The sequence below is a fragment of the Centroberyx affinis genome, unplaced genomic scaffold, assembly GCF_046629955.1.
Source record: "Centroberyx affinis isolate AG114_WGS23_722 - 3 ecotype Tasmania unplaced genomic scaffold, CSIRO-AGI_Caff_v1 ptg004214l_1, whole genome shotgun sequence".
Classification (NCBI taxonomy): Eukaryota; Metazoa; Chordata; class Actinopteri; order Beryciformes; family Berycidae; genus Centroberyx; species Centroberyx affinis.
The window spans coordinates 14,252-40,382 of record NW_027281959.1 but is presented as its reverse complement, the minus strand read 5'-3'; the positions used below and the strand labels follow the sequence as shown (position 1 = coordinate 40,382).

The 26,131-nt window shown below is 44.1% G+C and overlaps 2 protein-coding genes across 2 annotated transcripts; one reads left to right on the top strand and one right to left on the bottom strand.

The window, feature by feature from the left end:
* Positions 1-719: 719 nt before the first annotated feature.
* On the bottom strand, positions 720-3,877 carry fkrp (fukutin related protein). Its single transcript, XM_071543057.1, has 2 exons — positions 3,670-3,877; positions 720-3,267 (listed from the first exon to the last, which is right to left on the bottom strand). The coding sequence occupies exon 2, from the start codon at positions 3,107-3,109 to the stop codon at positions 1,502-1,504; it is 1,608 nt and encodes a 535-aa protein (XP_071399158.1). The 5' UTR covers positions 3,110-3,267; positions 3,670-3,877; the 3' UTR covers positions 720-1,501.
* A 1,908-nt stretch (positions 3,878-5,785) lies between these two features.
* strn4 (striatin, calmodulin binding protein 4) lies at positions 5,786-25,724 on the top strand. Its single transcript, XM_071543053.1, has 18 exons — positions 5,786-6,351; positions 13,703-13,806; positions 13,983-14,059; positions 14,284-14,362; positions 14,521-14,706; positions 15,838-16,015; positions 16,867-17,023; positions 17,629-17,724; positions 18,485-18,603; positions 18,698-18,873; positions 19,107-19,154; positions 19,268-19,389; positions 19,494-19,661; positions 19,747-19,887; positions 20,577-20,675; positions 20,793-20,879; positions 21,846-22,034; positions 22,246-25,724. Exons 1-17 carry the CDS (start codon positions 6,055-6,057, stop codon positions 22,013-22,015), a joined length of 2,304 nt encoding a protein of 767 aa, XP_071399154.1. The 5' UTR covers positions 5,786-6,054; the 3' UTR covers positions 22,016-22,034; positions 22,246-25,724.
* The last annotated feature ends 407 nt before the right edge of the window (positions 25,725-26,131 follow it).

Genomic DNA, 26,131 nt, shown 5'->3' with positions numbered 1-26,131 from the left:
TCATTATGAATGTTTCTCATGTTTCTCCATTTGAAGATGAACATGTCACATCCTGAGGAAAATCCTGTGATATTGATTTGAGTTGATTTCACCAGGATTTATTCAGCTTACAAGCTCACTAGTAAAATATGAGGCCTCTATGGTGTCTAATTTTGACCAATGTCATGTTGTACCCCCAAAACATGCCAGTTTTGAGTCCTTGGTTTTCACCAAACAAGTCACTGAAAAGTCATTGAATTTGATGTACAAGTGAGTGTGAGAACCACTTATCTATAGTATACTTTGTTGAGTATACCTATGATTAGGAAATTCATTGACTTTCATCACAAGACTAGTCTCTGGCAAACACGTGAGTTACATTCCTGTGATGTAACATTCCTGTTTCTCCTGTCATAAAATGTTCCACTTCCAAGGCTCCTGCCATATGGCCGAATAACTCACTCGAAACTTGTTCCCTTGACAGTGGTGACAATTTAGTGCCAAAATCCACAGAATATTTAAGTGTCTTCTGCCACCTAGTGTCCAAAAAGTATTGCAACTTGTATTGCATGTCTAGTCACTATGGATTTTCCAACAGTCCTAAAAGCAAATGTCCCATCATAAAATCCAAAAAATAAGAGACATGGCACTGTTACAACTCCTTTATTTTCCCAGTTTATGAAATGGAGCAACACCTTGACACATCATACACAAGTAATAACACTATAGGAAAATATGTGGTTCCCCAGAAGTGCTGGTGTTGTGTTTTATGTGTCATGTCTCCTTTAAGACATTTTCTTTTAATATTCCACCAAATTAAGAAATTTACATTTCAGTCAATACAGATACACGTTCAGTAGTAACACATCATCATAATTGAGCAATGGGTTGATTTTTAATGGTATGTTTTCAACATAATACTAAAACCTGAAAGAGCAACACCTCATCCTCTCCATTTACAACAATGCCAGATATTGATGTAGTATATTCCTCATTTCACCAGATGGAAATGTAATAACCATACTATAGCTGTCAGGTACCAAACGGCATCCATGTACAGTAACATTCATACATGAATTGTGCAAATCTGAAAATAGAAAGTGAATCAGTGCAAAACAATGCAACACACTCATAATAATACTTCATAAAACATCTTTTAAGCAAAACCACTCATTTAACATAGATAACTATTGTACAATACCTTAGATATTGCTTCAGATAATGTACATTGCAGCTTTCAATGAGATGCACATATCATTTTAGATTATTTGCAGTCAGTGTTTATCATCTTTACAGCAGTCTAAATCTTTACACTGTACAACACATTAGGTCTTTACACCATCTGGTACCATGTCGATTTCACACAAGAAATGTAGTCATTATTTTGGCACCATATTAGATTCCTGGCCATTTCTTTTGGGCTGGTGTCCAAAAGATTGGGTCGAGGCTGGATTTGTTGTACTGTTAGGCAAACAAATACAGCACAACGTAAAAGGGCCAGTGAGTCTCTTGTCATCCTCTCTCATAACTTGCTTCTGTCCAGCCTCTTCTTGGCAGGGTTGGGGTACTGGGGGTTCTCGATCACCCCCTCCCCAAACTTCAGCTCCAAGAAGGCGCGGTGGTTGTTGGGGCCGTAGGCAGTGATGCCGGCAAAGGGCATGGGCACCAGCGGCTGAAGGAAGTGCTCCGGAAACTCCACGTCTTGTTTGTGCTCTGTCCATGTGTCTTTGGTCATAACGCCGTTCCGCGGATAGAACGGCCACAGGTCCACATGGAGGTGGTTGGCCTCGCTGTACTGGACCCGGTAGAAATCCCCCTCCACCGCCCGCTCCCACACGTAGCCGTTAGCATCCACCAGAGAGCCCGAGTCCAGGTTCTTCAGGTGATCGCAGTTGGGTACGTCCTCCAGGTAGATACCCAGGTCCACATCATAGTCCCACGGGATGATGTCTTGATGGCGGGCGGCGCCCAACAGAGTCCCCCCCTCCAGCCAGTAGCGCACACCAGAGCTCTCCAGGATGTTGATGACATACTTGGTGGTCTCCCGGAGCGCCCGCAGACAGCAGGGTGGGGTCCAGCGCTCCAGATAGAGGTAGTCCGGGGTGTCATCTCGCACGGTGCCAAAGCAGCGAGATGTCTCCTTACTGCAGCCGTGCCACTGCTCCTTCCCGTCGGGCAGCCGAAGACGCTTAAGCCCGAAGCTCCTCATGAGCCTCCCCGTGGCCTCCTTCAGTCGAGTGTCGGCCTTCCACTGGTTGTGAGCGGAGCTGAAGAGGGGTCGGTGGTTCGCGGAGAAGCAGGGGCTCTCCAGCAGTTTGACCTTCCAGCCTCTCAGGGAGGTCTGGATGAAGAGCGAGGAGAAGAGGGGCCGCCCCAGAGGCACCGACAGGTTAAAGAGGTCCTCGGTGCGGATGAGGACCACCGCGTCTCCCTGTAAAGCCGTACACACACTCCCGCTGCTCCCAGATGCCGCTGGCGAGTAGGTGGCCGTCCACTCTCTCAGGCTGACCCGCAGGTGGAGGCACTGCACGGCGGATCTGGCCAGCACCGGCGCAGCCACCAGCCTCACGGGCCCGCCGCCCTCACCTTCCAGCTCCCTGATGAGCCTCTCCACAGCCCGGCCCTGCTCCAACTCCACTCCGTCAGGCACCAGCAGCACGAATTCCGTCTGGACATGGAACTCCGGCCTGTGAGCTTGGGGCGGCTGGTCGGGGCTGGGGGAGAGCACCAGAAGCCGAGCCCCGTCTGGGAGCGTCAGGGGAGGGTAGGGCGAGGTGTCCGCCACAGCCAGGAAGGGAAGCTCAGGCCTCTGCCGAAGGAAGGAGGTAGCCACGTCCCCGACGTAATTCTCAAAGTTTTCAAACTCCCGAAGGAGCACGGTCACGCGGGGTCCACGACCGTTTCCCTCAACCCCGACCCCTCCAGGCCCAGCCAGCCCGCCGCCGGGCCCCACAAGGCCCCCTAAGCCTCCCCCGAGACTGGAGGCCGGTAGGGCAGCCCTCCTGGTGCCCCTGCCAAGGTCTCTCCGCTTCTCCATCATCTGCTGCTGGGCCCGGGACACATAATAGAGAATGAGGAGGTTGAGGATAATGGCTCCGGTTAACAGGCCCTGGCAAAAACTGACACGCATGGCCCCTGGTGTTTACTTCCCACTTTGTCTCAGCAGTAGAATGGCAAGAGGAAGGCTCTCTGAGCACTATGGTTCGACTTCAGAAAGCCGGTGGTTCTTAGGTCCCCATGAGTGTAGTACTGGAGAGGTGAGTCTCTCTGCTGAGGGTTCAAGACAAGCTGTAGAAGACAGGAAAAAAAAACATGAACACAATGAAATAATTCCAGTAATGTAGTAACTGTATTTTGTATTTGATCACAGACTGATCTGTGCAGACAAAGATATGCAGATGCCTTGACTGTGACAAATGGCAAGAGGAGATTGGGACTACAGTGTTGATATAAAATTTAAGAAATGGCCAGTAGATGGTATCCACTGACTTTAAATTCCATTCAAAAGCCTAAAGAAAAAAATATTATGTTAACCTGAACTGTGGAGCTTCACTTCTTGTGGCAGGCTACCGGTGTCTAAATGTGTGGGCCTATACAATAGTCTAAACCTGCATATGACATGTAGCCATCTGGTAGCTGCATTACAAGTCAATTAAAAACGGGCTGGTAAAATGCATGGCCATAACTCACCTTAGTTTTGTTTTATTTCTGTTTCTTTACAAGATACCGAGTCGCCAACCCCAACCAATCGCATCGTGCACAACGTTATCAAAAGTAATCTATGTAACGTTATTTCTGTTTTCATGATAATCTAAAGAGCTGGTCCATCTCAGCCAGCTCTGGTTACAGTGGAGCAGTCCTGGCTAAGTGGCTAAATCGGGAGCAGAAAACACTGACATTAATCTGTTTTCTTAATACTTGGGCGGATGTGCATTAAATCGGCTCTCCTAAATTCTGAGAAAGAAATCCAAAATTTCATGGCATGCACAACGCATCGTAGCATTTCCATTTCCATAGATATGTCGTTTAACGCAGGCTCACCAGCACGGATTTACCATTGTCAAGATAGCCAAAGAATGATCTAGACTTCCAGCCTGGGATTTTCAGAATAAAAGTCTCCAAAACAAGCGATTGGATAGGAAGGATTACATTTACTCTGGAGGATATGGATTCCTATTGTATATATTTGGAGACTGAAACACAAAAAGCATCCTATTTCAGTGAACTTATACTTTCAGTTATTCTATCAATGCCAAACTTTAAAAAATCAACATGTTTAAAAAATTTGCATTATCATTGTTATGATTATGATTATGATTATTGGCCTACTAGTAGTAGTTGTTGTGGTTGTGGTGGTATTCACAGTTGCAAATGATGCCCTGGGTTCATGCCTTGTTTAGGAAAGCACATACCAGACAAGCCAGAAATGCTGTGACTGTTATAAATGTCAATGTGGAAACATCTAGAATGATGCCACAGTTTTGTCAACAAGGATAAATTCTATCCATCTAAAAAGAAATGCAAAATCCCTCACGTTCACCCACATATGTGTGCACCTGTACATCTGTGGATGCCCACACATAAAAGTACCAAATGCTAACCTATCAAAGATATTTAATCAGCACAGATGTCCATTTATTGGTGGGGTTGGAAATATTACATTACTAATGTAAGATCGATTATTGATTACCTGGTAATTACAATCAGTAATGTGATCTACTGGACTACTTAATAGATGCAACATAATTAGACTACTTTCAGATAATTTTATGTGACCTAGCCAGCAAACTCCAAAGAATAGAATAGAATAGAATAGAATAGAATAGAATATCTTTATTGTCATTGTACAAGTACAAAGAGATTAAGTTTGCGGCTTCCGTACTCGATGCAATAAAAGAACAATAAATAGGTAAAAATAGAACAATAAATAAGAAAAAAAATAGCAATAAAGTAGCAATAAAGTAACGAACAGTATAAACAGAATATACAGTTACACAGTTACACAAAATTATATATTCAGAGATTTATAACAAACAGACAAACTATGATAATATAACTGTTTGTTTGTTTGTGAGCTTTACAGTCTCATCTAAATGTCTTCTCCCATTCATATTTCTTAATAATCCAACGAGTAATCACCTAATTTTCAAAAGCATATTAAACCTGATTACTGTGTTTTTCCACAGTGACTATACCCGATTACAGTTACCATTTTACCTTTTATATAGTAAGATGGCTGCACTTCAGTTACATGTAAACCATCACTCCTTGCTTCTGTTTATTGTACTTGTTAGGTGAGTATAGTCAGATTAAATATAATTATATTTTACCATTTCATTTTTATTGGGATATGTTTATCATAATATAGGAGCATTCTAACTGCAACTATGTTCATCATTGCAAGCAGCGCCCTCAATCACAGCGACAAAACAATTCATGGTCTTTTATCGATTTGATTTCACTAGCTATACCTGGGGAACTTTTATTCGGAAAGGTAAACCAGAAACATAATTGCGGACTATTATATCTAGCTTCACGGAACCAAACCCTTGGCTGCTCACAAAATGGCAGGAAGTGGGCCCCCCTTGCGACATGTTCATTGTGCATCAGAGAAAACAGGGCCCTTATTTGTCACCCACATTGGGCATTTCCACCAAGACACAAGGAGGAGGAAACAGACGGGACACACAAAATAAGAGTCCCGACCAAATTATAACACTTGCTTTGTGTGATAATTATCTAATAGGCTTTCTTTGATATTTCTTTAATCAACTTCTCCAAATACAAAATGACCTCAAATTTGCCTTATTGATAACCAAACAAGCCGCGCTATTTTTTAACAACTTAATCGATGGCGCTTTATGTTGAAGGTCGGGAAGCGGATGTGTAGTATATTACCAACTGAATAGTAATTTTGCTCTCTGCGTGTGAGAAAAGGAAGAAAGGAGGGTAGGTTACGGTGGTCTGGAAGTGCAGCTGGGTCTGAAGAAGGGACGGGGTCGGTTTTTTTTTATTATTGTTATTCCCTCTGCCCGTTTCCACCTCCTTATCCTGGCGAAACCTTGAACGGTTAAAATGGAGGCGGACAGATCCGGCGGAGTAGCGAACCCGAACTCCGGAGGCAGCGGCGGCGGTGCGGGGCGCAACCCGAACGGGCCCAAAGCAGCGCTGGGCCAGGCGGCGACATCAGCCGCGGCGGCCGGGGCGATGGCAGCGACAGCCGGGGCGATGCCCGGATCGTCGCAGCCTCGGGAACCGCAGGACGGGGACTCGGGCCTGTCGCTTCCTGGGATCTTGCACTTCATCCAGTACGAGTGGGGACGCTTCCAGGCCGAGAAATACCGCTGGGAGGCTGAGAGGGACGAACTCAGGGTAAATTTTTTGTTTATCGTTTCAGCCTGCGTCTTTTGAAGAAAGGCCAGGGCGACTATTGTAATAGCTATCCACAAACCACAACTCGTTTACTGGTGTTTTGTGACAGGGGACAGACCCAATCATCAGTCTGAGTCAGGATAACAAAATGCTAACGGGCTAACGTTACAGTTGATTAGACTGCATTTTACAAGGGTGTATTACTAAGCAATGATGTAGTGGTTAAGTGAAAACGTGGGCCATAGTATGACCTCGAGTCTCTGATCATCATAAGGCAAATAACCACCAATATAAACAACAGTTGTATTTTCAGAAAGCATTGATTTATACCTTTTTTTTTTATACCTTAAAAGGCCATATCATCATATAACTTATAGCCTACGTATTATATACTGTGCATTTATATGATGACGATTCATTTTAGCGTAAAAAGGTGATTAAATTATTCTGCAAATAAAAACATGGGTAAGTTTACATGGGTTTACCCTACACTATATCCCAGATATTACTGCAGGTAAACATCAAAGAGAGGCCTGGATGAGATTTCTTAGAGATGCGTGGACTGTATAGTTTTGACTGATATGGAAACATAGTTCAGACTATTATCAGGTTGTTGTATCCCAGCGGGACAGTTGGCTGCCCTATTGTGCTGAGGAGTTGCTGTCAGTGTCACATAGGTATGAGTTCCCTTTGAACCCACTGGATCAGAGAATGATACTAATTGGAGCCCTGGTTCTCAAAGTGGGGTCTGGGGACCTTAACGGATCCTTGTGGGGATTCCTGCAAAATGAGGAATAGCTTTATTCATTAGTCAAATTTAGCACAACGAGAGAAGGTATCAGGATGACTATTTTGATCATAGGTTTCACTCTCTCAATGGACAGTACAGACAGCTATGCAGGTCTTCAGTAAATCTTCAAAAATCTTCTCAGATGGAGCTCCTTAGGACAAAATCTTATCAAATAGGGGTCAGTAGTCTATTTTTGAGGGCCTTGACATAAAAACGCTTGGGGACCCCTGAATCAGAGCAGATCGACCCTACGGGATCAATAAAGTGCATCTTATCTTATCACACAAGCAGAGAAGCCAGTGGGGTGTCTAAGGGTTAGCATGATGGAAGCGTGTTTGCGATTTTATTTTCCAGTATTTTTCACCTTTTTTTTTTACTGTCTCTGATTATTGTAGGTCACATGACAGGACAGTTATAACTAGGCTTCTGAGTACTGTACAATTTGTAAATCCTGTGATTACACATAAACACAATGATGTAATGTGAACTGCCACACACACACACACATACACACATGGCGCCACCCTAAAGGTTAGAGGAGTGGGTTTGTGCCCTCAAAGGTCATCGATTTGAATCTCTGAAAAGGAAAGGTAAATCTATGTGAATGAGTAACTACCCTTGAAGTGCCCTTGAGCAAGGCACTTCCCCAACTGCTGCAGCTGCTCAGGGGCCAACAGTGGAGGACTGTGGCTGTACTGGGCAGCCTCCTGACATGCAAGTGTGTAACTGTATGAACGTAAAGCAGAGAGTTGTATTGCTGGACAGGATCATGCGTACTCGGCAAACGATCCCTGTATTAATAAAGGTTAGGAAAACATACACACACAAACATGCTTTCCCTCTGCCTTGGGACTGAAGCACAGCTCATTTTTCATTTCATTTTTGTGGCCCGCCCTGCTGTAACCGCAGTTTGCTTCTAATTAGGATAAATTATCTTCTGGAGTTCATAAACTTGACTAAACCACGGAGAAACATATCATCGCCTCCCTTCTTGTCCGTGCATCTCACTCTGCCTCCGACTCAAACCTATGTAGTTATAAATAGGAGCTCACTAAAATATGGATGGACAATAACAAAGTGACTGTGCTCACTGCTTTTATAGGAGAGTATGGGGAAGAATGGGAGTGGAAGTCAGAGGCGGGCTAACACCATGTCCAACACACCATTAGAGCTTGTTATGGAACGTGGTGTGCTTGTGTGTATTTGCTGCACATGGTCTGGTTTCACGGGTACAATTAGCACCAAGTCCTGGGCTGAAAGACAGAGAGGAGCGCTGGAGTGCCATGCTCAAACGTTGACCTAGCTTACATTAAGAGAGCCCTAGGCTGGGAGGGGGGCTATGCTGCCAACGTGCTCGCAGGGCTCTCAACATGCCAGTTAGCACGCCCTCTGGCCATGTCCTGCGGAGTTAGCGGATCACACACGTGTTCATGGTTAGCTCACATGTAGCCTACGCATGGCATTTAGTGCACTTGCAGCATGCATGACTTTTAAAGGTTGCTAAAGCAAACCACACGCAAAATCATCAGCACTATGTGATAAGGAATGGACACTATCATCTTGCCTGGAAACTGTGACTCTGTAGTGTGATTCTGTGTGTCTGCCCATGACTGTAGCCTAGCGTGTGTGAGTGTGAGTGACTGTAATGCAGCATGTGGCGTCTGTGTAGTTGTGTAGTGTGCTTTTTGGTGTGAATCGGGTCGTTAAAGCAGAACACCTGTGGTGCCGTGTCTCCAGTGACAGGCCAGGCATGCAGCCCTCTCCTCTCTGGGCCAGGTGGGACGTCCCGCAGGACCATGGGACAACAGCACAGGGGACAGGTGGCAGCGGCCTTGGCCCTCTGTCCTTCAGACACACATAAGCACGCGCGTACACACACACACGTGCACACACATGCACACACACACACACGCACAAAATGCCTGTTGTCCCAGACATACAATGGAGCCGCTTTTCAGATCTTTCTCTAGTCTTAGCGCTGTTTTGTTTAGACAAATTTCTATTGAATGTCACAGTTGTCTTTGTCTGTGCCAGCCTGGTTCTTTTCATCTCACAATGATGGTGAACATACCAGACTAGAGAACAGCAAACATATTTTCTTAAATCACACCAAAACTGCGTGTGTGTGTGTGTGTCTCTGAACAAGTCTTCCTTGCTATTAGCTTGTTATAGCCTGATACTTATTATGATTTAATTGGCAAACACTGCATACTAGACACTCACATTTAGATATGGACTTGAGGGAACAGGGGAGACCTCTACCTATTCTGTCCATCTTTGTATTCTCCTCATTCTCATCAAGTTGGCTTCATTAACAGCTTCAGTAGTTGTGTAAAATAGATTACTGGTGACCCAGATGACATCACTTCCTGCTGAGTGTGGCCCAGGGGGCCCCTGGGTACACACATCTCTAATTAATAGCTCTGTGCTCTCAGCCATGACACACATATGACATCCATATGTACTGTACTATTATAGTACGTTCTCGCCCATGCAGGCTCAGAAAACTCCCGTAGCCTCTCTCTCAATTCAATTCAATGTGCTTTATTGGCATGAAAGTTCACAGACAATATTGCCAAAGCCTCTCTCTCTCTCTCTCTCTCTCTCTCTCTCTCTCTCTCTCTCTCTCTCTCTCTCTCTCTCTCTCTCTCTCTCTCTCTCTCTCTCTCTCTCTCTCTCTCTCTCTCTCTCTCTCTCTCTCTCTCTCTCTCTGTCTCCCCCCATCTCTCTCTCTTTCTACATCTCTCTCTTTCTACATCTCTCTCTATACCTCTCTCTCTTTCTACATCTCTCTCTGTATTTCTACATCTCTTTCTACATTCTCTACATCTCTTTCTACATTCTCTACATCTCTCTCTCTATCTACATCTCTCTCTACTGTTGTATCTCGCTGTATGGTTATGTTTTTCTTCCCTGCAACTCCACTGTATCATGAAAAGCTCATTATTTGCTTTTCCCCGCCTCTCTCTCAATCACATACTTGACATAACAGTTTTGGTTCTGGATGCTTATTAAGCATCATCTAAGCAAACATAGGCAGTGAGCCTACAGTTTCGGATGCCATTCTCTACCTACCTACTACACACACACTCACACACAGAGCCACAAAGCACTGTCCTAGAAAAGTTGAGTGCTCTACTTGTTGGCTCATGGATTCTCTCTTGGGGATGAAGGGATGAGGGGATGGAGGGCGGCCAGTGGAGGAGAGGCAGAGGAAAGCTGCCCTTGACCCTGTTCTGCTAGTAGGAGAGAGGGACTGACGGAGTAGGCTAAATGTGTCAGCTCTCCTCATTACGCCAAACTCTCAAAAGGTCAGCAGCAGTAGGCTACATGGAGGAAGGGCCCCCTGCAGCACAGAGAGATCAGACGGCACCACAGGTTTGCTGTCACCAAGGGTTCTTTGAAGTTCAATCAGCCCTATAGTTAGTTTACCAACAGAATACAAAGAGCATAACCTCAGGGTGAAAGTGGGCAAGGCTACACAAATAGACATCCAAAAACCAAAGTTTCATTTCATATTGTTTCTCCTGAGCATGGCTTTGATTTAAACTTATACCAGTTTATTTTAGCATAATTCAATTTGTAGAATTAGTGATGTGTTGCAACCTGCTCTGAATCTGTAGTGACTGTTCAAGGCACCTCATCCATCGTGGCCTTTATTTCAAGTGTCATTTGACGTGTATGGAGCTGTGCTCTTAGGAAAAACACCTCTACTCCACTAGGTGATGAATGGAAGGCCCAGCCTCTCCAATGTTGGCCCCGGTCCCACACACAGGACCTATTTCAATATTTCAAGTACAGAACAGAGTATAAACAAGCACATCCCAATCTAAACCAGCCGGTGCCGGACAGAAAAACAAAACAAAAGTAGAGTCCTCAAGCTTAAAGCTGAAAGCAATACGTGTGCTCACTGCTCTTCATTAGCTCTTCACTCAATTGTCTAGTCTGATGAAGAGCAGTTTGTTCGTTTGAAACGTCGCACGTGAAATTAATGTTAATAAATTCATACACCTTGAGAACAGCTTTCAGTGTGCAGGCTCTACTTTTGTGCAGTATCTCAGATACATCCTTCTCTTCCCTGAGGAAGCCTAATGTCTAGGAGTGCTTTGGCAAATGAGTCTACCCTAACGTCCTATTTTATCCATTCAATCCCCTTAGTCCTGCCGTTTTGTAAGAGAAAGAAAATTAAGTATGTAATTTAAGTAAAATAAGGGTTATAGCCAAAGAATGAAAGTGATTTGTGAAGGAATAGACGGGGAATTATACATGGTTGGGCCTGCAATACAATCTTTCACACAGTCATCCCTCTGTCTTTGGCTGCCTTAACGTATCTGGAAAGGCTGGTTCTTCCTGGATGTGTGTTTGTGTTTGAGTGTGTGCTGAGTGTGTGAATATTTGGGTGTGCGTGCGTGTGTATCTGTGTATGGATGCAGCCTACTCTCTATCATGGCCTTGTCAGTGATGTGAGGTTGTCGGGCGCCAGTGCAGGCAAAGGCCAGTGGGAACTTGTCTCTCTAGGAACACAGCGTGACACTGGCACACAAGGGTGTGATGCTTATCTGTGCTCTCTGTGTGTGTGTGTGTGTGTGTGTGTGTGTGTGTGTGTGTGTGTGTGTGTGTGTGTGTCTGTTTGTGTGTTTGTGTGTGAGCAGGTTGTAGCTCGTCTGTCTGAGTAGGAGCAGATACGCAATGCCCTGCCCCTTAAGGGTAAACTAGACACATTCCTCTCCGCGCCTCTCTCTCTTACTGACTGGTTGTACCCAAAGCCAGTACCGTCTACCTGACCCACAGCAGGTTACAGTCCTACATCTGAACAGTTACTCTTATTAAAGGGACATGCTTAAAACCCCTTTTTACACTGCGTTTCAACCCATCCTTTCAGTGGTTCTGAGTTGGATATTTTAAGCTCCTTAGATGGTGTCATTAGTTTGGGATCACCAAGCTACTCCTGCTGTTATTATTACTGGTGCATATATTCTTTTTACATTTTGGATATGTGTGACTCTATATAGCCTATGACAAGTATAAACCACATTAAGCTATCTGTATCCCTTGACCTCCTAAATCGTGCATACAGCGTTGACATGCTAGGTTTGACAACGATCTCCAAAATGCTCAGATGAGCATGTAAAACCATGGTGCATTAATCAGGATTACTCATCAGCAGCAGTAAGGTTTGCTAAGCAGATTTCCCTGCCTTCACTAGCCTTGGTTGCTGGTTACATGACTGCTATGTGTGTGTGTGTGTGTGTGTGTGTGTGTGTGTGTGTGTTTTCCTGGGTGATTGACTCCCCTCTCATGTAGACCGAGTGCCTGCCCCATGAGACAGTGTTTTTAGACTGCTCTAGTTTTAGCGAAGTGCGTGTGTGTGTGGGAGCATGGGCACGAACACAGACATGGGCATGCAGAGGAGAAATGAACTGTAAAACAAGCGGTATCAAAGGCTCCAGCACCACTTGGCAGACAGAGAGGGAGAGACAGAGGAGACGGTAAAAGGATGCCAAACTATTGTCCCTACGATTGACTCCATTCAAATACTGAGAATTGCTTAACTAGAGTTAGGCCTCCTTAATCTACTTCCAACTGGGATCACTGTTGTTTTTTCCACTGGGGCATTTTTCTCCTCCATCCAGTAGAGGGCGGCCTGTATCCTGGTTCTTGTGAACCACAGTTCTGCTCTCTTTTCCTTCATTGCCAGAGTTAAGTTTCCTTTTGCCCACTGTCAAACGTCACCTGGTGAAAAGCATAGCATTTCTGAAATCTGTGTTGTAAATGTGTTTCTCAGTAGAAAATAATCTCTCCACCCACTCCGAGGAAGCCTTTTCATATCTTTGTCAAGCCTTACCTCAGGATGGCTTACCCTAGGGAAGACCCTGTCTAAAGATAATCCTCGTCAAAGCTTGAAGGTGCAGTTTACTGTGCATTCTCTTATGATCACGTTCTTCCTTCCTACTTCCCCTCCATTCTGTGGCTTGGCCTGAATATTGTTATTGCTTGACAAGTGGTAAGCACGGTCTCTTTTCTCAAGGTAAGAATTTATCAGCTCAGAGCGGAAGGAAGAAGGACGGAAAGTGAAAAAGGAAGCAGACAAAGGAAGGATGTGTCTTGAGAGTGGGTATTTGAATGGGGCCAGTCTGTGTCTTGTTTGTCCTCTTCTGCAGATGCGTGGTGAGCCCTTGGTTAGGAGAAGTTAAAAATAAGAGCCCTGCTCCACAACCCTCTACTTATTCCTCTGGGTTCTGAGAAGTCAAGTTTGTTATGCTTGTCTCTCACCAAACTCTCTCCCTTCACATTCTGCTTGTGATCTTTTTTGATGCAAATATCAAACGCACCACTCACTAGTCTAAACAATGCTTGCTTTTCAACCGTTTCAATGCAGCTGTGGCAGATGTGTCATTCTAAATTGGGTTAGTGTGTGTGTTTGTATGTGTACATGTGTGTTACTGAGTGTGTGTGGTATGTCATTAGGGTATTTTGTGTGTTCCTTACCAACCTCTCTCTCTTGCTGTGTGTGTGTGTGTGTGTGTGTGTGTGTGTGTGTGTGTGTGTTTGTGTTTGCAGGCTCAGGTGGCGTTCCTTCAGGGTGAGAGGAAAGGGCAGGAAAATATGAAACAGGACCTGGTAAGGCGGATCAAGATGCTGGAGTACGCACTCAAACAAGAGAGGTGAGACAAACGCACGCAAACTCTGTCTTCTGTCTTTCCATCTCTGTCTCTACATATCTATTTATCCAGCCACCCAGCCATCCATCCTAATGTTTTGCATGTTTTGGAGATAGCGACAACAATTTTTAGAATTCACTTGTAATGCTGCCCTCATGTGGTGGTTTGTGTATTTGCAGGGCCAAACACCAGAAGCTGAAGACAGGCAACGACCAGAGTCCCGGGGACAAGAAACCAGAGACAGAGGCAGACCAATGTACGTTTAATCAAGCTTTTAGATGCTATGTGGAAATATTCTAGAGGATAAGTTTAGGTCTCTTTATCTGATGGTGTTTCTTTTACTCATGTTGTAGTGTTAGCAGCTGGTGTCCCTGCTTTATTAGGGCAACTCAAAGTTTCTGCTTTTCTCTGCTTCTGCTTAATTTGTGGTTATTCCTTGCTGTTGCATCACTCTTGACTAATCCTTCCTTTTCTCTGTAGTACCCAATGGGCCGGCTGAATCGGACTCTGAGCCGGCCAATCAGATGTCCTGGAAGGAGGGACGTCAGCTACTACGCAAGTAAGGCTTCTCCCTCAAGAGTTCCTTTCTTTTCAGTAGTGTTCCATCAGTGTTAAAGATGTTATCCTTGATGTTAAATTTGTAATCTGGTCTAGAGTGGTTCGTCTAATTTCTGTGTGTGTGTGTGTGTCTGTTTGTGCTTTTTCCCGTGTATGTAGGTATCTTGAGGAGGTGGGCTATTCAGACACCATCCTGGACATGCGTTCCAAGCGTGTGCGCTCCCTGCTGGGGCGGAGCAGCCCTGAGGCTAATGGCCCCCCACCCACTGAAGCCTCTCCCGAGCCTGAGCCCCTGGCAGGGGGGGAGTCCCTGCTGGTCAGACAGATAGAGGAGCAAATCAAGAGGTGAGACTCTCTGGAAGCAGACACACACACACCTGCACACCCATGGGTATGGGAATCTTCTTGGCCAATACCCGCTTTCCCACACATGATCTGGTAATATTATGGTAGTCTGAACTGGGTCAATCCATGTAGGAGGCAGTGCACACCGAGCCTTGTGCATTGGGTTGTCACCTTAAGACGATGTACTTTCTGGTGCTGAACTTTCACACTAAGCGGAGAAAAGTTTGACTGGATCTCAACTCTTCACCATGCTCGTTTTGCATGGATGACTTACCCTGTTTGACCCTTTAACACTGACGGTCCACTTTGTATTTCCTGGGTCACTACTCCAGTGTGATAGGTATTGGTGGTGGCCGGTATACTAGTAGAAACAATATATCGATAGAAATCTGTGCTAAGGCTCAGATTTGCCTGTACAGTTTCTACTGGATGAGCCAGAAAGGCTTTAGGCGAGCAATCTTTGGTTGAACATTAGCCATGTGGACGTATTAACTTTCTACAGACTTGACGTCAAACAGTTCGTCATTAGTCGCAGATTTGCTGAGAACAAGTGGGTAGGGCTGCAAGTAGCACCCATGTGTCTCTGTTTATGTAAGCGGAGACCTACTGTCTGACGAAATGAAAGCCAATAGAACAAAGATAAGAAAAGATTGTCTAAAAAAGGGTGGCGTCCTCCATCACACGAACATTGTTAGGTTATGAAAACTGCAGAAATCTGTCAAGAGCTTGAGCATCTGTCGTTGCCAGCAACATATTTTCCCACCTGAAGATGAAACGTGAGTATGAATATTGCAAACTTTTTGTAGCTTCATCAAAAAGTTTACGTGAGTGTTTCAGATAAAAGTCAAAATACTGCAGATCTGATATCTGCCCTTAAATAGGTAAATAAGTTGAAACCTGAGCTGAAAAACAGGCATTCCTACAGAGTTCTTGTACTCATAAAACATTTTTCAAATGACATTAACAGAAAAACTACTATGATGTGATACACACCGTTACTGTACAAAATGTAAAAAATCTCAAGATATAAAGGCCGTACCGCCCACCACTATAAGGTGCTGTGATAAATGTGCTGCCTGACCATTCTACTCAGCTTGGACTGGAGAGGCTAAAGCATGCATGTGTTTGTAGGAACGCGGGGAAGGAAAGCTCTAAGGAACGTCTGGGTGGCTCAGTGCTGGACAAGATCCCCTTCCTGCATGGCTGTGAGGATGATGATGAAGATGACAGTGATGAGGAAGACGACTTCCAGGGCATGGCCACCGACTGCATCGACGGACCGCGCAAGAACAAGAAGTCTCGTGTGAAGGTATGATTAATGATTATTGAATTATTATAAAACTCTATTGAACTATTGAACATCATAAAAAATATTAGGTTTATTAAAGGGTCTATGTGTAATATTTCTGCTTTACTGAAGCATAATATGACTAGTAAATATCAGCAGAGGTTCCCGAATGGTAGTGAAACAAAGTGAACAGCTACAGCGCACATGCTGCAGAGATTTCTGCATTCAAAAACACAGGAGTGGGCTGAGGCTGTGTTGTTGTTGTTGTTGCTTGAAGGCCCTCCTACCACACCAAGGTCCGCTCAAAAATCTGGCAATTGTTTTTGCCTTGCATATCGGCAAAAAACACAGGGAAATATCGGGAAATATAATTTGAGACTTTATTACTAATCGGTAGGGTGTTCTGGTAAATTTGGCCTGTATATAATCTTCCTAACAGCTCAAATTTTAACGGAGCGGCCCATTTATGCAACAGGGATGTAGTGTTACTCCACACACAAAATAGTGACTCCTTACCTTCGATATGTTCCAAAAATCCACAGACAACGGGAATTGTGGTAATGTCAGGATCCTAATCATGGAAAGCCGTCCATTGAACAAAAAGAAATGCGCTAACTGTGTAAAACATGATATAAAGTTCATTGGTATTGATTCTGAAGCAGTCCAACCAGCGCCACCATGCTGCTGATGGTCTCGCTTTACGGCAGGCAATGTTGTTGCAATGACAACGCTGAACGACAGAGGCCAGCATTGGACCAGAAATCACACATAGACCCTTCGATTGAACTGTGTCCCTGACTTTTCATATGAGTGACAGTGTTATTCTCTCTTCCTCTCCTTCTCTTTGTCCCTCTCCCTGACCCTCCGTCCAGATGGCTTCGGAGCCCATGACCACGGACCTGGACCCTGAGGATGAGGAGGATGAAGACGACTCGGAAGATGCACTCAGCGAATTTGACTTCCTGGGCTCGGGGGAGGAGGGGGAGGGGGCGGGAGAGGCCCGGATCTCGGGGGACGGACGGGAGTTAGGTACGCTGTTGCCATAGCAACATCATCAGCACCAGCACTGCCAAAATCACTGCCACGAGTGCATCTGTCTTTTCTGTATATTTCTGCCCGGCCCCCCCACACCCCACACCTTTTTATCTTTTTTTTTTTCTCACTGTGTCTTGGCATCTCTACTTGTCAATAAAACCAGTGTCTTTCCCAAGCACTTGTCTCTCTGGCCTGTTTCACGACCTCTCAGTCTGTCACTCTTTGGATTTGTGTGGCTGTCATTTCTGTCCAGAGTCTGTGATTATCTGTGGTCCGGGGTCATCTGAAAGGTTTTCATGCATGCTGCGCTGTCTTCTTGTATGTCCAGGTTTCATTCTTTGAGTCACATTTACTGTCTTCTTAAAGTTCTGTGCTTTTATCTATTTCATCTTCTCTTCTCATCGGAAGACTCTTTCAGTTTGTATGTCCTGTATTTAATGTATATATTCTATCTTTTTGCCTCCTGTCTCCATTTGTCTTCCCCTTTCCATGTATGTATCTCTCTCGCCTCTCTCTGTCCATCTGTCTGCCTCTCTCTCCTCCTTCCACCTCTCTGCATGACTGGATGTTTTGTGTCTCTCTCCTCTTGCCGGGTTCAGAGAACCGCAGGAACAAGTTACAAGGCATGATGTCGGACTTCCCCCCTAAACCTACCCCGCCCCCTTCTGTGTCGGGACAGGCTCGATCCGGGGAAGGTAAGACTCCCCCCAACCCGACCGTATGCATCATAGGAAACTTTAGACTCTACACTACGCCCAAGTCCTCTCCCGCAGTCTCCCTTGTCTCCTAGTCGCATGATCGTAGTTCATATAGGTTGAATCTCAAACTTATACATTGTCTTGCTTCCTCTCCCTTTGTCTCAATTTTAAAACTCACTTAGGGGTGAACTTACTAGGTAACTCCCATACCCACCAGTGTTTGCACCAGTACATACACTACCAGTCAAATGTTTGGACCTGATTGAATGTACTATGTTTTTCATTATCTTAAAGCCATTTTGATCTAAAGGCTTATGCTTAAATGCTTGAAATGTGTTTCTTAGACAAATATAAATAGTGAAGTTGATGCCTATGTATGAATTTCTTTCCAAAGCCTTTGCCTTTCCATCAAGGCAAACGGTGGCTACTCTAAAGAATCTAAAATATGAGAAAGTTTTGATTTGTTTAACACTTTTTTGGTCACTGCCCAATTCCATTTGTGTTATTTCATAGTTTTGATGTCTTAGCTATTGTTCTGTGTGAAAAATAGTAAAAATAAAGAAAAATGTGTGTGTCCAAACATTTGACTGGTAGTGTGTTGTGGGAGCAAGTGAGGTGAGAGGATGCATGAATTTGCCAAAGAGTTCTGAGAAGCAGTGCTAGTTTTTACAGTAATCTTAGCCTGTAGTGGTAGGGTGATGACGGAGAGTCATGTTGCAATATTGACTGTTGTGCCCTTCCTCCTGCGGACCTGCAGGTGGCGCCCTGGGTTTCTCCTCTGACGTCTTCATCATGGACGCTGTCGGGGGAGGGGACATGAACCTGGGCGAGCTGGCCGACCTCACTGTTGCCAATGACAACGATCTCTCCATGGATGTAATTACGCATACGTTCTGTTTGACACCCAGGGTATAATCTAACCTAAATACTCGCGCACACACTCATCCCTTTTAAATGTGTGTCCTGTCAGATGCAGGATAACAGGGAGGAGTTTAAGAAGACGTGGAACCCTCGTTTCACGCTACGCAGCCACTTTGACGCCATCCGCGCTTTGACCTTTCACCCCAGCCAGGCGGTGCTGCTCACAGCCTCCGAGGACGGAACGCTCAAACTGTGGAACCTCAACAAGGCCATGCACTCCAAGAAGTAAGAACAACAATCCTTAGATCCATACAGAATGCTAGGGGAAAAATTAGGAAAAAGATATCAATAATAATAATGAATAAACTTTATTTATTTAGCACCTTTCAAGCATGTAGAATGCAGCTCCAGGTGCTTTACAAGCAGCACAAGGACAGATACGAATGTAAAGACGAGACGGAGAACACAGCGGAGAATTAATATTAAGAGCAAAACTAATAGACTGTGTCCTTCCACAGGAATGCAGCGCTGGATGTTGAGCCCATCTACACATTTAGAGCACACAGGTGAGCCGAGTCTTGACGCATACACACACCAAACACACACACACGCACGCACACACTGTCACTGAAGTACACCCATACAGTGCGCCCTCTGATCCATTTTTCTTTTTGTCCAGTGGAGCTGTCCTGTCTCTGACCATGGGTGAGGACGGAGAATCCTGCTACAGCGGAGGCCTGGATGGAACCGTCCGGTGTTGGAAGATCCCAGACCTCAACGTGGATCCTTACGACAACTACGGTCAGTCTCAGCTGCCTGTTACTCAGGAATCACCCCCAAGTGATACTAATATTCAGTCAGAAGTATGTGTCTTATTTTCTGTCTGTGTGTGTGTGTCTGCCCAGATCCTGGCATCGAGAGCAGTGTGCTGGCAGGTCATGAGGACAGTGTGTGGGGTCTGGCTTACTCTGCAGCCCAGCATCGTCTGGCCTCGTGCTCGGCCGACGGCACTGTTCGCATCTGGGACCCCCAGAACTCTGCACCCTGCCTGTCCGTCTTCAATAAGGAGAAAGGTAGCTGTGTTGGTGTGCGTGACTGTGTGTGCTTTGTATGTATGTATTGTATCCAAACCCCAACCTCTCTTCTATCTTCTCCCAGAGCACGGCACGCCCACCTCGGTGGCCTTTGTGACCTCTGACCCTAACCAGGTGGTGGTGTCATTTGACGGCGGTGAGACGCTGCTCTATGACCTCAACACAGAGCAGAGCATCATGGTGCTAGAGACGCAGACCAAGGATGGTATGTTCTGCTCCCAACACCTACTTAGTAACTGTTGAGAGGACTGAGCAGACTGATGTAACAATATATTTGAGTGATATTTCTGTCTGTTGCCCTGAAAGGAATAGTTCACCCCAAAATGGAGATTCAGTCATTATGTACTCACTCCCATGTCAGTCAAAACTCCACTTGTATGACTGCCAAACACAGAGCAGGTTAGCCCCCGTAGTTCTATATTGGCCGTCTCCCAAACTATTAACAGAGCCAGCTTTTCCAAAGCTCAAAAAAGCATAAAATGTGCATCAAATTTCTCCAAACAGCTTGTGCAGCATAATCCAAGTGTTTTGTAGCCAAACGATTGTACTGTAGGTCCAAAAGTCCAATATTTACCTTGTTATGTTTTATATTTTCCTCAACGGCATTGCTCTGGTTGCGAGACTCTGCTTGCTGCTGCAGCTCATGTAGCATGAGTCTGCAACCTCAAGGTTACTATTCTCACTGCACATGTGACTTCTGCCCACTTCTGCCCATGTCTCCTCGGTCCTCTTGCCCCCCCTAGCTGTAATGTAGCTATCACACATTCTGTATAAACATGTTCTCCTAATAAGCGTGTCTGAAGCTCATTATATTCTCTTGTCCTTTTTTCTTTTTCCTAAGTGAGAGACGAGATGAAAGTAGAATGAGTTGTTTGTCTTTGTCTTCCTCTGCAGGCAGCGAGCTGATCAACCGTGTGGTCAGTCACCCATCTGAGCCGATCTCCATCACTGCACATGAGAACCGCACCATCCGCTTCCTAGACAACAAGACAGGTATGTACATAATGTAATCCGTTAATTCCCAGTTTAAGGTTTTAAGATCTATAGACAATACTTTTTTTTCTGGAATGTGAATGTGCATGATTGATTTGGTTTTGTGTGTTTGCACAGGTAAAGTGGTCCACTCAATGGTGGCCCACCTGGATGCTGTCACCTGTCTTACTACAGACCCTAAAGGCACTTACCTCATCTCTGGCAGTGAGTACCAAACAGCTACCATTACTAACACTCCTACCACAATAACACAATAGAACCTTGTTTATCTGAACATCTCTGAATGGAGTTTCAGTGTTTGCTCTGTAATTTTATGCAGTTGTGGTGCTTGGGGGGGGGGGGGGTAATTCTAGTTTTGTCCCATATCTGTCGCTGTTTGGGTCTAAGTTATGTTTCTAAACTATGTGGACTGCACTTACTTTTGTTTTAGACAAGTTTTTAAGACTATATTACAATGCTAATTTTAATGTCACATTTTCTCGAGCAGTGGTGGTAATTTCCTTGCTGTGGTGGCACACAACTGGAAAACACTGGCTTCCCATAGGATAAGGAGTTGCATTGAATCTAAATCTTATTCAAAATATAATCAAAATCTTATTCAAAATGTGAAACGTATTGACTAGCATTCTGAAATGTTCTGCACAGTCTAATTTGCAGTTCAGCTATTTTTGGCTCCATAAAAAATCAAGGACATTGTAAGAATTACACACAACCAGTAGAATATATTTTCCTGTTATGATATTTTAAATGTTATGCCAAATTTTCCAAACCAGTTTGGAGCTCTAAGGCTCTGATAAATAGTTAGTTTGCACAGTGATAAAACATAGTACTGATAAAAACACAAATTGGGAAAAAACATAGAGGAGAGATAAAAGGACAGTGTTTTGCAAGTGAGGTTAAAAAAAATACTGGTTTATCAAAACATGGAAACTATTAAAAAACACTACAGTTCTACTCTACATCCTCAGACTAAGCAAAAGGGAGGTCATGTTTTGATACAAAAAAATACTGAACAACCTGAAATCTACTAGAATAGACTAATATGTTACCATGCAAAATGCATCTAGAAGAAGCAGTGTATTAAATCTGACTTCTAAAACCTTGTATCATGTATTCTACTGTGACCTTTGCCCCCTGATAACTGTGTCTGCCCCCCCTTGCCCCCTGCAGGCCACGACTGCTCAGTGCGCCTATGGATGCTCGACAACAGGACGTGCGTGCAGGAGATCACGGCCCACAGGAAGAAGCATGACGAGGCCATCCACGATGTGGCCTTCCACTCTTCCCAGCCCTTCATCGCCAGCGCTGGCGCAGACGCACTTGCCAAGATCTTTGTCTGACAGCACTATCATCATTCTGGTGAGAGGGGTGTGGGACAAGGAGGATTTTGAGTTTGTGTATTTTGTCTATCTTGACACTCAGTATTGAGTGCATTTTTGCAATTATAGATTACCACATCAGATATACTTTTAATTACATGGGTGTAAATGTTTGCCTTGGCAGGACTGACATGAGCAATTCCAAAATAGCTGTTGGTCTAATATTGTTTACCTCCCTTTTCTGCCTATAGAGTCCTACAACCACAACTGGGCCAAAAGAGACTGAAGACTACAAAGGACAAACCTCACCTGCTTACACACACGCCCACACACACACACACACACACACACACACACACTCGTCCTGCACCCCACTGGCTGGGTCATCGCCACAGGACATCACTTCCCTTAATTCCTCACTGTTCTATGATGCCTCAGTGACTTGTTGTGATACTAATCATACCGCTTTTTATAACTTCAAGTTTCTGGCTGCTCAGTTTTCAAATATTAATGTTTGGAGTAACACTTTTCTACACTACAATATTCAGTTCCGCTTTTTTCAGTCCGCCGAGTTATTACAAGGCACTGTGTGTGTTTGTGTGCTTGAACTGCTGACACTACTCACATTTACGGAGAATCCCCAAGGAAACACTCACATGCACGTGCACAGCACACGGAACGCACAAATGCACCACCACATTTCGTTTGAAGTCTTGCTTTTTTTTTTTTTTTATAATAAATACAAAGTTTAACTCACTTGTGGCTAACATAATGTAGGCATGCCTAAGTACAGTACCGTTCCCAGTGATGGCAGAAGCCACCTGACCAACCACTACATAGGGAATCAATGTATTACATTCCAAAGACTCCAGACGAGTGTGTGTGTCGTAGTATTTGGGGTTGGAGAATGTCATACTTAGTTGTGTGTGAGGAGACACTAGCCAGTCGCTAACCAGTGTTGGACAAATAGCTTTAATTTCAACTTTATCGCCAAGACACCAAGTCATTGTTTTGTATGTCTGGGTATTACAGTGTCCCCATTTAAACAGTGTGCATGATTCTGCCTCTACCTGTATGTCTGCTTGCCACAGTGTTTGCGCATTTGTGTGAGATGAAATGTTACTCTGCTGTACCAGATGATTGAACCTATTTCCACTGTTGAGGAAGCATTATCATCACCATGACAGATGTACAATTTTCGCTCTTTTTCTGCAGACGACCGTTCTCACCCAGTGTTAACCAACTAAAGATAGATATCATGTGAGCGCAGTTACTGTCTCTATGCTAGAGGGGTGGAAGGTCAGTCTGTATACTCTAAGGAAGTGCTACAGATTATGCCATGTGGCGCTTTTTACTGTACAGAAGAGAGTGTGTGTGTGTGTGTTTGCGTGCGTGTGTGTGTGTGTTTGCATGTGCACTAGTTAAATCACGGTGCTAAGAAAGACCTTGTTAGTCTTGAGTCAGAATCAGGGACCTGTTTTGTGTGTGTGTGTGTGTGTGTGAGAGAGAGAGAGAGAGAGAGAGAGAGAGAGAGACTTTGTTTCTCACTCACTGGGCTATAGATCTTCATTGAGTAAATCTGCTTTTTTTTTTTTTTTTAAATTACACTTCATTGTTGAATCATTTCATTAACCTGTATTGAGATACTGTAAGTTGCCATTTTTCAGAATAACACTCACTGTTCCTACAGGTTATTTTTCATTGGGTTGATGTGAATAAGGTTGGCCTTTATCATTTCAGGATTGATGGCTGGTTTGTTGTGGTGTATACAGAGCTGATGATAGTTATATCACAGTGAGGACCACCTTGACTGAAATGGTTTTGTAATGACAACTGTTCAGATTGTCTTTTTCAGTTCATCCTGAAGTCAGTGCCAGTTTTTTGGGTGGTGCTTGGTTCTGGCTAGTTAGTTCCTGTTTGTTATTTATTCAGGTTTTTAGAGAAGCTTATCATGTGACATCACCATCACTTGTGCATTGAGGTGAGGTTCCTGTTCCCTCTTGTATGACGTGCAGCAGCTGCACAGTAGCACATTACCCAGAGGGCTAATGGTGTGAAACTGTCTCTCCTTCCTGTGTCAAAAGAGGCATGCTGGGGAAAATGCCCCCAGGGCAAAAGAATAAAACCCACCTTAAATTCACCCCCTTCTCTTTAGAAAAGACTTGAAACCTGGCACTACCTAATCCTTAAGCTAAGCAGACAGAATTGCCATCGTTTCATCAAAGTCAGAAAAGATGGAACTGCATTGAGCTGAGAAGTGAGGGTGTCGGTACGGGTCAGAGGTGACATGACTCGGTTAGCATCCAGTCTGCTCCTGGCCGCCCTCTCCTGTCACTGTTGTCATTGCTGTGCTATTCTGAAAACAATGTTTCTGTGAGACGAGAGTGGCTCATTAGGGACTACAGTACTGCAGGAGCGCATTTAGAATCGGTAACCCCTCTCACCTGTCTCCCTCCTGCAATCACATAGCTTTAGGTAAAAGTTGCCCCTTAACAACTGACCTATTTTCAGATTAGTTGATAAGCATTCCTGACCCTACAGCCATGAGAAGATTCATCAAATAATCAGTTGGTTAAGGGGCAGCCTCCACCTCCTCAACAAGACTACAGGGTCACTCTTGGGGTCAGAGGGCAGATCTAAGTGTTCAGAGCCTAGAGGCAAACACTCCCCTCCCAATCTTTGGGGACACTGGCCATCTTAGTTCAAACATTTTTCTCTCAAACAGGGCGGTGGGCTGCTGTTTATCCAAATTTACACCAGATGTTTTTCAGCTGTACATCTTTTGCTTTGACAGTCAAAGAGAGCGACCAGGTGCAACGACAATACTGTATTGCTGCTGGGCATCGTGTACTGTTGTGACACTTAACTACTATTTGGCTACATGTTGCACTACATCTAATAGTAGATGAGCTCTGGATTATTACATCTCATTGATGGTTAGGATTGGTGACAGACAGGGTGCAGAAATAATGTTTTGCAGGTATTTCTTATCCAATGTTGAGTAAATACTACATGGGACTGGCCATGGCCCACAGTTATTGCCAGTTAGATTTACTGTAAATCCACTGATGCTTTCTTTTCATTCGGAGCCATGTCCCCTTTCTGAGAATAGACAAATCAGTATGACACATCAAAAAAGAAAAAGAAATTGAAAAGGAGGCTGTAAATGATAAGACTAGCGATGCCATGATGTGCTGTAAATGTCCATCATTTTCATGTTTTGTTTGTTGCATTTGTTTTCTTTGATTATGAATATGATTATTAAGATGTAAGAATACTGTAGTATCATAAGTGAATCATTCTTCCTTGCTAGGCATAGAAACTGCTTGTGATTGATAATGGCAATGTATAACTTGTAAAAAAGCAAAATGATTAAAAAACATGAAAAATGAAGAAAATAAGTAAAAAAACAAAAACAAAAAAAGACAGTTATCAGTCAGAGGCCAAGGTAAAGGACTCTCATTTCTTTGTGTTTTTATTTTTTTAATAGCAATTTATCACTGTGTGATATTTTGTACATCATATTAAGCTGTATTCAAACTATTTCCTCTAACTACAAGGGATAAGAGACCTGCTTTTTATTAATTTTGTTTTATTATATATATTTTTGAACTGCATTCTAGCTTGTATCAAATGACATTTTCTCTTTTTGTTTACGGGTCCCCTGTTGTATGTCATTATTAAGGAAGAAAAACACAAAAAATGAAGAAAGTTTTGTACAGTGAATTGAGAGCTGTGTTTTGTGTGATCTTTCATGCATGCTGACTGTGACTTTTCATATATAGCTCTACAGCTGTCTATGAGGTGGTGAGCGTCTCTCCCTCCCAATAAGGAACTATAGGCTTGCAAAAACAACCTGACACACATGGAAATACACAAATCCTTTAGTAAATATAAGTATATAAGTAATAAGTAAAAATGGAAATGATAATAATGGAATAGTAGTCTGGGGAAATTCAGCCACTTAAAATTAACTTTTAAATAAAAGTACTGAAAGTGGTGGGTAAGAATTTCTTTGGTGCAGGCAGGCTTAGTTGTTAGAGAGCCTATATTACGTTTGGTCTACCTGGGTTCAAACGAAAGACTACATCTATATACTTTTTTCCTCCCAAAATTGACCACTGCCCCATGTAATCT